This window comes from Humulus lupulus, chromosome 7 (assembly GCF_963169125.1).
Source record: "Humulus lupulus chromosome 7, drHumLupu1.1, whole genome shotgun sequence".
NCBI classification, from domain to species: Eukaryota; Viridiplantae; Streptophyta; class Magnoliopsida; order Rosales; family Cannabaceae; genus Humulus; species Humulus lupulus.
The window spans coordinates 194,246,357-194,258,827 of record NC_084799.1 but is presented as its reverse complement, the minus strand read 5'-3'; the positions used below and the strand labels follow the sequence as shown (position 1 = coordinate 194,258,827).

General features: G+C 33.0%; 1 protein-coding gene across 1 annotated transcript; it reads right to left on the bottom strand.

Annotated features, from left to right (window-relative positions):
• Positions 1 to 2,504: 2,504 nt before the first annotated feature.
• On the bottom strand, positions 2,505 to 10,876 carry LOC133789010 (fatty acid amide hydrolase). The gene is made up of 20 exons (XM_062226717.1): positions 10,242 to 10,876; positions 9,999 to 10,108; positions 9,842 to 9,902; positions 8,710 to 8,900; positions 8,505 to 8,634; positions 8,048 to 8,125; positions 7,825 to 7,972; positions 7,470 to 7,582; positions 7,311 to 7,386; positions 6,359 to 6,430; positions 6,156 to 6,207; positions 5,941 to 6,021; positions 5,758 to 5,841; positions 5,536 to 5,639; positions 5,348 to 5,440; positions 3,916 to 3,984; positions 3,596 to 3,660; positions 3,449 to 3,510; positions 2,842 to 2,937; positions 2,505 to 2,716 (listed from the first exon to the last, which is right to left on the bottom strand). Exons 1-20 carry the CDS (start codon positions 10,318 to 10,320, stop codon positions 2,660 to 2,662), a joined length of 1,821 nt encoding a protein of 606 aa, XP_062082701.1. The 5' UTR covers positions 10,321 to 10,876; the 3' UTR covers positions 2,505 to 2,659.
• Between the last annotated feature and the right edge of the window lie 1,595 nt (positions 10,877 to 12,471).

Sequence of the window (12,471 nt, the reverse complement as noted above, 5' to 3'; positions counted from 1 at the left end):
TAAGGATAAAATACAATGAAGGGTAAAACGATAATTTGTACCCGACTTAGTTGTATATCATCTATAGAAGATCGAATGACAAACTATGGTTGTAACAATGGATAACATATTTACTTTAAGTGTAAAGCGTTCTATGAGTGCAAGAGTGTAATTCCGAGTCGTTAGTGGAGTCACGATGAATTAATAAAGTAGTGAAGTTATTCGATAATAATTTTATGGTAACTTATTGGAGCTTGAATTCATGGGTCCATGATCCCTACAATGCCTTTGATTAAATCATCTAGATAGTCTCCATTAATTGATTTAATTATCAATTAGGATTGTCAAAATTGTGTTGTGTCAGTTTTGGATAGTTTTACTAAGATGTGGAATTTAAAGAAGAGAAGTTTGGGCAAATTTATTAATTATGACAAACTGATGTCAAATTGATAAATAGTATTAATGCAATATTAAAATTATAATTAGTTTATTTTAATAAATGATTTAATTAATTAATTATTGTTTAAATATATATATAAAGTTTTAATAAAACTTTAAAGATTTGGTAATATACGAAAGTGTATATAATATATTTATTTAATTAATTAATAAATATTTTATTTTAATTATTTAATTAAATTGAATTAACCCTAAAGTGTTGCTATAAATAGGTACTTAAGTCTAGGGTTTTGTAATCTCAAAGTAGTGCAAAAAAACAGACTCAAGAGACCTACAGTAGCCGCTCATATCCTTTCTCTTATTCTCTATAATTGTTCCATCTAATGTGTAGAGAATTACCCACTCTAGTCTAGGTGATCAAAGGAAATTGTGAAAGACTGTATAGTTTGAAGATTCAGTCCACTCTCTTGTCATTACTTTGCGACAGAAAAGAACAAGAGTTAGAGAGAGTGAAGGAAGAAGTCTCAATATCCGCTGTGTAAAAGTAAGATTCTTAAACTCTGTTATTTGATTTACTTAATGAAATTAATTAGAAACATATTTCTAGGTTGTTTTATATGTTAATTTGTTTAATATATAAAACATACATAAAAATATTAATGATCGTGTAAAATGTATTCCCAACACCTTCTTTGTCGCATTAATGAAAAACATGTCTACTCTTTTTCTACTCACGCGATTTACTTTTTTTTTTTTTTTTATAATACTCACATAATTTACTTTACTAAAGAAATGGTTTAATAATATATTTACAGTATTTATTATTTCAAATTTTTGAAGGAAGGGTAGACTAAGGTAGAGAGGTAAATCATGTGAGTAGAAAAAAGAGAATACACGTGGTTGTTTCTCATTGATGCAACAAAGAAAGGATTAGGGATGGAAACAAGACAGGTAATTGGTGGGGGTGCTCCCCCTGCCCCCATCCCGTTAACTATTTTAATCTCCATCCCTTCCCCATCCCCGCATATGCTCTGGTAGGGGTGGGGCAGAGAATCATCGTGGGTACCAATTTATTTAACAAAAATAAAACTACCTAAAATTAATATGTATCACCCCATTTTAATCACTAAACATATATGAAATATGTTCAAAATAAAATTAAAAATCTTTAAAAAGTTACTAATATGCTACAAAATCACATAAAGAAACATGTGAAATATATAAAAAATTAAACGAGGTCTCGTTGGGGCGGGGAGTGTTATCCCCGTCCTTGCCCTGTTTAACATCCAGATTAGAAAATGGCCTCCGTCCCTACCCCGTTCCTCGTTTAGGCGAGGGCAGAAGATTTTTATTCCTCTATTTTGGAAGGTGAATAAAGAGAGTAGTTGGAGCTAAAAGAAAAAGTAATTTCAAAATCCTTTGAAGTTGCTATGAGGAATTTACAATAATTTAATTCTTTCACAATCTTCATATATAATATACAGCTTTGTATTCATAATTTATAATGTGTAAATGATCAACTCACTGATTATTTTTTGGTATATATTTTTCTTTTTCTATTTCACAATCTAATCTAGCAGTGTTCATTGGTAGATTTAGTCGGTTGTAACATATTTTAGTCAACCCAATGTAAAATTCCGATTGCAAAAATCCCACTCTAAACTGTCAAATTTAGAAAAAAAAGTTTAACTCATCCAATGTTTTAGGCAGTTTGGCTGGGTTAACTCGCCCAAACCAATCTTTGAGTTTTTTTATTTTTTCTAATATTCAAACAATTAGATTCAACAAACTAAAAGTATAATTTCCACCTTCCAAACTTAGACATATTATTCTAAATTGAAACTTTAAAACAATATTTTAAATTCATTGTTAAAATTTTTCAATAATACACATAATATAGGTAATAATATTCGTAATATATATATGTATAAATGAAAAAAAAACTTTTATCGGTATATTCGAGTTATATTGAGCGGATTGATATAATTCCCAAACCGCCCAATAATATAATTACGTAGCTTGAATTATTGTCGGATTATTTGAGTTGCATTTTTTATCGGTTTTTTCGGTTTGGTTTGGGCAGTTTATTCGGGTTGGACGATCTAATCTATTCCAATACTATCACATGAAGTTTTACAAGCACTACTACTATTCAGCTTGAAATTATTTCACTTAATAGTTAGAGCGATCCTCATGTGAGGGGAGACACATACAAATATTAATTTAAAACATGTGATCACATCATGAAAATCTAATGATTCAAGTAAAGAGAGCAGCAAATTCAGCTTTGCAAAACATCAAAAAATGATGCAGGCTTCTTCTTTAAGGGGCAGAGTTCCTGAAATCATGAGAAGATTGACTCTTTTAGATCATATTATATTTACTATTTTGAGAAAATTTGTGAAATATTAGTTTTGTTTCTTAATTGTGCAACAATTATCAAGTTCTGAGAATTGATGATACCTCCACTGCAGAAGCCAAACGCAGAAGTGTAGCTTCAGCCCATGGACGACCAATCAATTGCAAGCCTATTGGAAGGCCTTCTTTATCATAACCCACCTAAATTTAGAACACATTTGATTAAGAAGATTGAAAACCAGTCAATAAGAAATTATGTGTAATTTAATGGTGACTATCTAACACAATTATTCTTGTGGTGACAATGGTGTATTATCCCTTTAGAGTATGATGCCTGTCTTGTATAATGCCAGGGAAAGTATGCAAGAATGACCCTGATGTAGAAATTTCCAGTTCCTTTAGTTGAATCCAATTTTAATAGTATACAGACTTAGAACCCAAATATTATTTCCTTTCAACCCAATTATCCTCATGTATTTATACTCAGGAAAATAAAGGAATTCAAGAGAATCTCTCTATCCTTTTGCTGAGATGAACTGTAAAAGTTCTGTTTTTACTCACTAGCAATATTTGCTGGTTAGGCAGTAAGGAAAGAAAAATGCTTTTCCAAAACTTTTATTTTGTTGGGACCTCTGGTACTAATATTGGAATTTGTTAAGTTATTTTTAGCACTTTCAGAAATAGGTTTAAGAGAAAAGTGGACATCACTCACAGGCACAGAAATGGCAGGAAGTCCAAGAAGATTTGCAATGGCGACAAACTTCATAAGGTAACCTGAACATAAGAAATGCATTTGATCAGTCTTTTAATTTCTCGAAAAATGCGAAACGAATGTGTTGTTTATTTGTTATCAACATACCTGTAACCTGCATGTTTGATTCTCCATCTTGAATAGCACCTGATGGTATGATAGGTGCGGTCATGCTGTTTTAATTTAAAGAAAGAAAATGGATGTCATTTTGCTTACAATACAGCAAAAGGACGGAAGAAAATAAACCAAGAAAACGACTTTCAATAAACAAAACTATAACAGTAATACTTTAAATTCCGTATAGGATGATATATAGTTACTTGCATGCAACAAGAATCACATTTTATGTGTATTAATATAAGCATATAAAATTCTTTCATCTATCAAATCATTCACTCATTTAGAATGTTAACAGAGGCTATACATACCCAGTTGTTGGGGTAACTATGATGTCAACCTTTTTGAATATCTCCATAAGATGGTACATCATCCTTCTCCTGAATCAAGCAAGATAGCAATTTGAAAGTGTAACCATACTACTTAAGCATACAATCAATCTAGTTGGGAAGTAAAATAGTAAAAGAATTTCAAACCCATTTCACTTACGATACGCTTGATAAACCCCCAGTCAAGATTGTTTATACCTAGCATAGCAAGTGTTATGTATTTTAACTCTTTATTGTTTTATTTCTCTAGCTGTGTTTCCGGTAAGAGCTGCTTAGTTTTTATTCTATTTTTAGTCCTAGGCGGCATTATCACTTAACCAATCAACTTGTATATATAGAGGGTCTTTTTCATTTTGTAAGGCATCTTGAGTTACTAAGGAGAGAACAGCCCTCTCGAACTTGTTGTAATAGGAGAGATTAGCCTCTCGAATGATAGCTATTTCTGTGTACCATTTTCATCATTCAATAAAGATTTTCTGGAGGTTATTCATCACTTCTTGGCCTAACTACTGATAGATTGATTCCCTGCTAAGAAAAGCCTACAAACGCTCAAGGCAGCAATAAAAACAACATTAAACTTCTCTTTTCAAACTACATTCTAAATTTCTGTATTTCAAGTTCTACAATGTGGAGCCTTTTGGAGCAATGAAGATGAACAATAATCTGTTATACAGTTCAAAAGACAGAGTAGCTAAGAGTGTACTTTTGAATATGTGAGTTCTAGCAGCGGCCATGTTCAGGGGCAGATGTAGAAATTTAAAAAAAATCCCCCACTCAATTTTTCCATTAGTGGTTTTAACAAGCTAATTATTCCTAGAATTTTTTTAGACAAGACTGTCGTTCCATGAGTGCTTATCCTTCTTCACTTCCTCTCTGAAGTCTCAATACCTTGTTTACATACTCTACAATGCTGTATAGTACAGTCCTCAATTTCTCTCTTTCTTAATTCTATGAAAGACCAATTGTATACATTTTTTCACTAAACAATTAAAATCCTACAATCCCAAAAGTTTTAAACTTTCCAATTAACTTCGGGAATATCCAAGAGATTTATTAAGATAAAAATATAATAAATAAAAACTGTTTTCCATTTCTCTTCCTATTAAATAACATTATAGTCCTCAATGTTCACAACCCTAAAGCCCTTAAGCAATTCTTGGGGTTTCCTAATCATACTGGAATTTTGAAATTATGGATCAGTAACAATGTTATTCAGGAACTGTATACACATGTTAATCAGATCAAAAAGAAGTTGGAAGCAAACTATTACTCTGCAGTGGACAAGTACTAGAATCTGACATGTGTAGATGCTTCTCAGTCATAACTCACTTAATTTAAATGGCTTGTGTGACAGTTGTAATGCAAAAAATTTGCCACAAGAATATCTGTCTTGTTAGCCAGGAATTTTCCTTACCTGAGACACTGGGCCGCCACATAATCTGCCGCAGTAAAAGATTTAAAAAGAGCCATACTGATACGAGTATCATATGTCAGTCTCTCAAGTTTCCTGAAAGAAAGAAGTTAAATTGCAGATGAATTTTGTATAAACAAACAAATAAAAAAAAAAGTAAAGAACAACAAAAAAAATTACTAAGAACATACCCGTCATCGCAATCTGGATTTAATGAACAAGCACACTCAGATCCAATGGAAACAACATGAGCAGTGCGCATCTCATGTAAGTCGGGGACCACAATTTCTACCACCTTGGAATATTAAGGTTAATAAGCAGATTGCACCAAATGTTGAAAATTAAATTTTACTTCCACTAATAGAAATAGAAAGAAATTAGAAAAAGTATTACAAGGGTTGGTGATGACTTACTTCACAATTGTATGATTTTGACAAAAGTTCAAGAACCTCATCACATTTGTCAGATATATTAGTTGAATATACATCATTAAACCACTGCAGGAAAATGAGACTAGATGTTTATGCCATGAAACTTGATAACTAATCAGACAATGGAAGAAAAAAAAAGTACTGAATAGAAGGGTTACAGCTTACCTCTGTGTACTTTCCTAGTCTTAAGGATCCCAAGATATCTGAACTGTCATATGCTAACAAGTTTGGCACACAAGGTGGGGACTATCCAGAACAATAATAAAAAAAATAAAAAAGGTTCTTAGGGTGCAATATCCAATAATAAAACATAGCAAGAAAAATATCAACAATGCAATTATTTTAGTTAGTAATCTATCAAAAGATATAAGGAATGTTACCGGTTTCAAACTAATTCTATCAGCAAGAGAGGAACCAAGTATTGCTGAATACCTGATGAAACACCCAACATCTACCATTAGAATTATCAAAATATTGGGATTCAAAGATGTATTTTTTATTAAGGGAATTCTAAGATGAGTTCTTAAACAATTAAAATTAAAAGAAGTGTAGTTAAACTACAATTAATGTAAAATAATCTTACACTAGCATGAGATCCTCTACTGATGATGCAATTGGTCCGATAATTTCCACAGTCCCGCCACCACATAAAGAACTATCAAGAAAAGAAAATTAACATATAAACTTAGCACATTTCTAACCAAAACTATCAAATATTATTATAGGTGTCTATAACAAATAGAATGTATGATATAGATATTCCATTTAGTAACAGAGAATTCTCAAATCTTCAGATTCGAGTTGTGGTTATATCCACAGCACTAAGTAGGAAACGTACATTCTAAATTAAACTTTTCAAATTTAGTTTTTCTCAAATATGTACATACATATGGTAAAGAAGCAGAAATCGTATCACTGACACCCAAATGAAATATAAACTCGCTATTCGGATGGATTTTTGGATCAAATACTCGTTAGAACTATTGAACTTTGATACCATACCAAGAATCATAATATTCCATTTCAAAACCAATTGGTAATCAGTAGAGGAATCCATATTCTTATAAATGAATCAATGTTTTCCACTCTTTTGACGTGCGAGGCACTCTTAATACACACATTTTGGCCAGCCGATGCTAAGGAAATATACTAAGGGATTACCAATGAAGCATCAAGCAAATGTATCCCTCTCCCATCATGCCTTGAATGTAATGCTTACCAATTATGGCTATTCAATTAGTGGGAGATTATGAGTAACATACTCTTAGTTTACGATTCTGATTCCCTTTAAACCTAGTAAATTATAAGTACATGGACATTCATAAACATTATTTTTGTGCACAAAATTACCAATGAAAAGAAGTAATAGATAACCCAAGATTAAATGATAGCTAGTACCTACCAACTATGCAATTTCAAATCCTTTCCTTAAATATAAATAATATATATATATATTTATAAATGATTATAGGTGAAAGACATTATAAAAGGAACTAGTGATTTCCTTTTTCAAAGCATACTGGTAAAGAGCTTACCCTTCCATGTCTACACGTGCATATGTTGTCTTCAATCCCACTACACCACAAAGGGAACAGGGTATACGGACTGAACCTGCATTTTTAAGCTAAATTAAGTCTAGAAGATTACTATAAATAATGTAGTTTTAATAGTCCCTTCATTAAGTTTTGCACAACCTCCACCATCTGTTCCAAGTGCAGCAGAGCATATTCCAGAAGCTACAATTGCTGCTGGACCTGAGGAAGATCCACCCGTGTACCTATCTACTGCATGAGGATTTCTTGTTGTTCTTGATCCATAATTAAAAAAAAAAATTAATTCAGTGAAGATTGAAGGATATAAATCAAGAAAGGCATGACAAAAAGATTCATGATCATAAGCACACAATATTTGTAAGCCCTTTTGTTTTGGCCAACACCAGATTGAATTCATTGACGCAAAAATGTAATCATGGCGTTGGAGACAGTCTATAGTGATATCAAACACCATAATTCATGTTCACATCTAATGAGTGCCAAGAAATAAATTTACCCATAATTAGGATTGTTTCCAGTTGTACCCATGCCCAATTCATGCATGTTTGCCTTTCCTACAAAAATTACACCACATCTACGTAGTTTCGAAACACTAACTGCATCCTCGCTGACAGGGCGAACCTCGTGCATCCATGTTGTTCCACCTGTCACCATGGATGTAAACTGTTATTAAAGAAAGAAATACAATCATTGGAAAGCAAAATGGGGGAGAGTGTTACCATTTGATGGATGAGGATAACAGTCTATATCATCCTTAATTGCCATAAAAATTCCATCCAAGATAGATAGTGGATTGCCTACAGAATCAAAATCAATAGGTGCGTCTTAGGATATTAATGGAATTGATTTAGTTCACCAAATCTTCTGTGAGACATTTAAAAAAGAAAAAAAATATCTTCCATGAGAAATGCTTTTACTAGTTGCTTTAGGCATAGCTTATTATAACTGGATTTTAATTCCCTTTTTAAAAATGCATATCCATCACTGGTGGTAAAAATTCCAGCCCTCAGTCAAATCAAATATGACTCAAAATTTTCTTTCAGGCAAAAAAATAAGAAAAAAAAAGCTTGTACAACACAGAGAAACCAGAGATGTCCAGCATCTTTTCAAAATTTTAAGATGCAACTGAAGCAGAAACAGAAAATGTACAAGCAAAAATAATATGATCCAGAATACCTTCCGCGAATCTTTTTGTCGACGCTGCAGCTTGCTTCCTGACTTCCTCAGCATTAAAAGAAATCAACAGAGGCATTGCAGGTTTCTTGCAACTAAACTCCTCAAGAACTGAAATTACGTGCTCTGCAACCTATAAACATGTGATGTTGGAATTCATTAGCAAAAGAATAGTAATATATATTTTAATGAAGTAACATCAACTCACCATAGAAGGTGTTGCAATCCTTGAACGATAAGCATGAGCATAGTCACGTATCTTCCAATAGCGAAAAGTTTGATTTGTATCCCCATTCCAACATTTAGCAGGATCATATTGTGGAAGGCATTCCAAGGTTAATGAAACTCTCTCTTCAGGTTTCCCATCTTCATCAAAAGTGACAACAGCCAGTTCTGATTCTAAAGTCAACATCATAGTTGTGTCATATTTATGGATAATATATCTTAGTTTTGCAAGTGCAACCACGGGAATAAGCAATTCATTTACACATATGAACACCCTAATATGCCTCGCAAGCATTAAAATAGAATGAACAATTTTTTACATGGTATGATATTTTGTGTTGATAATAATGTGTAGATACATTTAACTCAAAAGAGACTCGTTATACATTTACCTAAAAGGCAGTGTCATGTCAAAATGATACAATCTTTTTCTTTTTTTTGAAAAAGAGACAGAGCTCAAATGTTCTTAGACTGACCTCCTCCCAAATTTATTAGGGAGCCTCACACATATGGCTGAGGAAAACCGTAGTAACAAAAGGCAATTATAAAGGTCCTAAGGAACATAATCCTTTCGATACATAAAATAGTACAAATAACCATCAGTTTCTTAAGCCAAGTTCAGTGAAACCTTTGGTTTTGTAAACCCAGGATGCAACCCAGAATTTGATCTTCTTCGACAGGTCCTCTGCTTTATTTTCTATGTTTTCAAATATCGTACCATTCCTTTCTATGCCAAAATGATACAATCACAACCAACTTATTAACATTTTTAATATATTATATATAATTTTGATTAATTTTACAAAATTTATATGTGTCTTTTGATTTAAAGAGTGCTTAATCGAGATGAATTCGAGAAATCACATTTATTAAATGGATTTACAAGTGCCATGTTGAGTTACAAGTTTATTAATCATACTGCGTTTGGATTCGAATGTTCATGTCCATACAAAGACGATTGCTAAGTATTAGACACAAGTAAAGAAGATGGTCTTTTGACTCTTCATACTTTATAACCAACCAGAGAATAAAAATTATAAACAGAGGAAACAGAGGAAATTCTAAAAAGAATATAACTTTCAAACAAACAAACAAACAATAAAAAGTAAGAATACCTTGTGGAGGATATTCAGGTCTGAACATGGGTGATTCCGGTATCACAGTCTGCTGCAACAACTGCAAATTACAAGACCCAATTAAATTAACAAGTTATTTTAGTCTCCTCTTCCTTCTAACAAAATTAATTATATTTGAACCCTGCTTAGTGCTTACCTCAACAATCCTATTCTGCTTCTTCAAGAGAGACATGATAAAGGAACCTATCATCGGCGTTTCAATAATCCTAACAAAAAACTTCAAGCCAAATCCAGTCAAATGAGGAGCTGCAACAACAACATCATACAAACCCAATTCAGTTCCATCAATCGCTTCAAACTTTTCATAGCCAAACCCAAAACAACTACATAAAAAAATCCCCAAAAACATGTGAATTCCTTGATGAAAAAAAAAATTCACCCTTAGCCTCTTCCAGTTTATATTTGACAGTAGACAAGTCCAACTCCTCTGCCGGAACCAAAAAACGCTTATTTCCCATCTTCAGAGAACAAAAGCAAATGATCAAACAGTTAAGGAACAATTCAGAGAGACACAACTCCGAGAGAATAACCCAGATACCCTTTTCCCCAGATTAACCGAGACAGAGTTTTAGAAAACGACGAAGCTTTGGGAGTGCCGTAAGACCCAGTTGTCGTTACTTCAGAGCTTATAACGACAAGAAGACCAAAGTGGTTGGTGACATCGACCGACCCACAAAGGCCATTTGTTGATCAAACTTAGTTTTCACACTCTCTCTCGCTCACCATCTCTCTCTCATGTCTTCTCAATCAATTCGACGAATTCAACGCTGACACTTTCGTCGACTGAAAACGCAAATGGGACCTCCGTAAATTGGCATTAAAGACTGGTTATCTTTTCGAGAGTCGTGATCCGACGAAAAAACGACAGCGTTTTGATCCTCTATTATTTGCAAAATCTGATTCTGGAAGATGGACATTAATGAGAATTGAAGAAAAACATCGGGGCGACCAGTGAAACAGAAAGATTTAGTACAGGGAGGGACCACGAAGCTCAACAAACAACCAATTACGTAAACTTGGTTGTACTTAAATGTGTTGCTTTATTTGTACTGAGCCTATTATAACATGGTGATATTAGTTAGTATAGCTACTAATATCACTTGGGAAAATTTCTCTGTCTATCCTTGAGAGGTAGGTGTTCATCGCCATAACCAATTCAATCTGTACTATGTGTCCAATACAGTCCAAACTCTAACTCAAAATCATTCCAATCCAATCCGAAAAAGTAATTGTTTACTTTTTTGAGAAAAAATGAAGACTATTTATTAATTTTGATACATTTTAAGTAATATTTATAATTTTACTTTTTCAACAACAAAATTAATAATCAACATCAAATTATAAAGCAAATAATTTAAAAGTTTACGTGTAAAAAACTCAATTAATAAAATTGAATATGACATCTACATTACAAATTGATACATGAACTAAACATTTCTATGACCTTGTTTGACAAATATATTATTTTATTTTATCATGATTTCTATAAATTAAAGCTTGATTTTGTGTCATGTAAAAATTGTGTATGATTCATTGATGAGTTGTCAAAGTTTTAACTCTTATTTTGGTCTAAAATGATTCTTATGGTAATTAAATTATTGAAGATATGATATTATCAAGATGATTTCATGCAGATTAAATCACATATTTTCAAAATAACAATTGATATGGTTGTAATTGATTTTTTCAAATGAATCTAGACTTAAATCTGCCAAGTACAGAAATTGCCCAGACAAATGCTCAATCTGTCAAAATAGAATCACACTGACTGAGAGATTGTTTCTTTATAGAGAAATTCGCAAATCATTTCTTTATTGCTCCAGATTACAAGAGAGCCTTTTCTAAATGTACAAACAATTATAAATAGATAGCTAGAGCTCTTGAAAAGTTGTCTGTCTTATCTTGTAATATTGATAATAGTTTGATTTCTTTAGAGAGCACTTTGTGTTGTTTTGTAAAGACTAAGTTGTTCACCTTAGTCTTTGGTGTTGTGCCGAGTGCACCATTGTTTCTTGTATCCATCTTGTTCTTAGTAACAGGTCATGGTTCTTATGGACGTTCTTTGTGATCTTCGGTAGAAGATTTCCTCAAGTCTCACTTTGGGAGGAAGAGAACACTCATTGATCTTGTAGTGGACAAAATTTGTGTATATATTAAAAAGTCCAACAAGTTAGTCAAACTAGCCTGCCAGGCCCAATAAGCCAGTCGGACTAGCTAGTACGACATAACCCAACGTAAACAGATTCACATATACAAAATGAACCACTTGAATGGCCAATTCATACTTGAACCCGAATCCGAATACACTTAGTCAGCCAGGGACCTTGAAACGGTCAAGGTACACGCAACCCTTCCCATGAATTTTGGAAGGAAACCACTTGGAGTGAGTCAGACGGATCAGGAAGGCAGAGGAGCAATGGTAGGGAAAATGACTATAAGGAAGACCTTTGGGGGATAGTAGCAGATCATCTGATAACCATTACTCACAATACTTTTTTTGATTAGCAATATTCCCTCGAGTTGATCCAGTCAAGCGAGTCGAACCAATCAGATTGACCTGACCAGACTGTCGAGCTCCACCGTCACCTGACCACGAACCAGTCAGACTG

Coding starts and splice junctions, on each gene's coding strand:
- LOC133789010 (XM_062226717.1), bottom strand. CDS start 10,320: ATGGGAAATAAGCGTTTTTTGGTTCCGGCAGAGGAGTTGGACTTGTCT. Junction 5,640..5,757: donor CAAAATCATACAATTGTGAA/GTAAGTCATCAC, acceptor TAATATTCCAAG/GTGGTAGAAATTGTGGTCCC. Junction 2,717..2,841: donor GTTTGGCTTCTGCAGTGGAG/GTATCATCAATT, acceptor TCATGATTTCAG/GAACTCTGCCCCTTAAAGAA.